This window comes from Cervus canadensis, chromosome 4 (assembly GCF_019320065.1).
Source record: "Cervus canadensis isolate Bull #8, Minnesota chromosome 4, ASM1932006v1, whole genome shotgun sequence".
In the NCBI taxonomy this organism is placed as follows: domain Eukaryota; kingdom Metazoa; phylum Chordata; class Mammalia; order Artiodactyla; family Cervidae; genus Cervus; species Cervus canadensis.
The window spans coordinates 99,717,028-99,718,714 of NC_057389.1; the positions used below are offsets into that span (position 1 = coordinate 99,717,028).

Consider the following 1,687-nt stretch of genomic DNA (forward strand, 5'->3'; position numbering starts at 1 on the left):
CAGCTGTATATATATATATATATATATATATATATATATATATATACACACACACACACACACATACATATATATATAACAATCACTTTGCTGTACAGTAGAAAATGATACAACATTGTAAATCAACTATACTTCACTCAAATAAATTTAAAAAAAGGAAGAATAGCACCTTCTGCTTCTGAGGTTTTGAGCCCTACAATCATGAGGACAGCCCCAGGACAATTGGACCTTATATAACTGACATTCCAGTGATTCTTTTCAAAGCCCTCTTTATGTCTTTATTTCTGAGACTGTAGATGAAGGGGTTCAGCATGGGTGTGACCACTGTGTACATCACTGAGGCGATTGCACTTGAGTGTGAGCTGTAGGTACCTGTGGAGCTAAGGTACACTCCCAAGATAGTACAATAAAATAAGGAAACAATTGAGAGGTGAGATGCACAGGTAGAAAATGCTTTATACTTCCCATGGGCTGATGATATTCCTCGTATGGAGGAAACTATCTTAGAGTATGAGTAAAGAATACCAGTGAGGGAAGCACCACCCAACATCCCAGCTGCAAAATACATCACCATGTCATTCAGAAATGAGTCAGAACAGGCAAGTCGAACCACTTGATTAATTTCACAGAAAAAATGGGGGATTTCCACGTTTTTACAGAAGGACAGCCACAACATCATTAAGCTTTGGCTTAAGGAATTCAGGGCACTCATCATCCAGGACAGGAGCACCAGCAGTCCACAGAGCCGGGGATTCATGATGACCATGTAGTGCAGAGGCTGACAGATGGCCATGAAACGATCATAGGCCATCACAGTCAGGAGGAAGTTTTCCAGTGCAGCAAAGAATAGGAAGAAGTATATCTGGGTGATGCAGCCTTCATAAGTTATAACTTTGCTCTGTGTCTGTATATTATTCAGCATCTTTGGGATGGTGGTGGAGATGAAACATATGTCTACAAAGGACAGGTTGGAGAGGAAGAAGTACATAGGGGTGTGGAGATGGGGGTCTGAGCTGACAGCCAGGATGATGAGCAGGTTTCCGAACACAGTGGTCAGGTACATGGAAAGGAAAAGCCCAAATATGAGAAGCTGCAGTTCTGGTTCATTTGATAATCCAAGAAGAAGAAACTCTGAAATTTGTGTATCATTCACTGGTTCCATGTGGTGGAGATGGCTACCATGCAAAAAAATCAACATGACTAAATTTCTCAAAAATTGCGATTGGAAATCTAATTGAATTCTACAATATATACTTTGCATTAGAAGTCAGTATCCATAATTTGGTATGGAACTTTCCCCTTCAAGGCATGCTCTTGTGCCTTCTTATTGTGCATCCAGCCTTTTGTCCAGGTGGTCAGGTATTCTACACTTTTAATAAGAAGTTAATGTGACACATTTGAAGAATGTCAGTTGAGGTCTGACCAATATCTAGGCAAAAAGTACAACAGTCTCTACTGTTCTTCAATAATGGAGAAAAAATATAAAGAAAAAAATCATAGAAATTTTTAGATGGCAACAGATGAAATAAACAAAAAAAATCAAGTATAGCAAAATGGTTAAAGGTATATTATTTTTTACTCAGTCATTGAGTTAGACTGGAAAATATTTGATTGGAGACCTCATGGAAAAGAGGGTGGGAGACATGAGGTTATCTGGTTGAAGTGTGTGCTGGTCAGAGTGAAAAGC

General features: G+C 39.0%; 1 protein-coding gene across 1 annotated transcript; it reads right to left on the minus strand.

Moving 5' to 3' along the window:
• Positions 1-229: 229 nt before the first annotated feature.
• LOC122439334 (olfactory receptor 7A17-like) lies at positions 230-1,174 on the minus strand. Its single transcript, XM_043464409.1, has one exon. The coding sequence runs from the start codon at positions 1,160-1,162 to the stop codon at positions 230-232; it is 933 nt and encodes a 310-aa protein (XP_043320344.1). The 5' UTR covers positions 1,163-1,174.
• Positions 1,175-1,687: the final 513 nt, after the last annotated feature.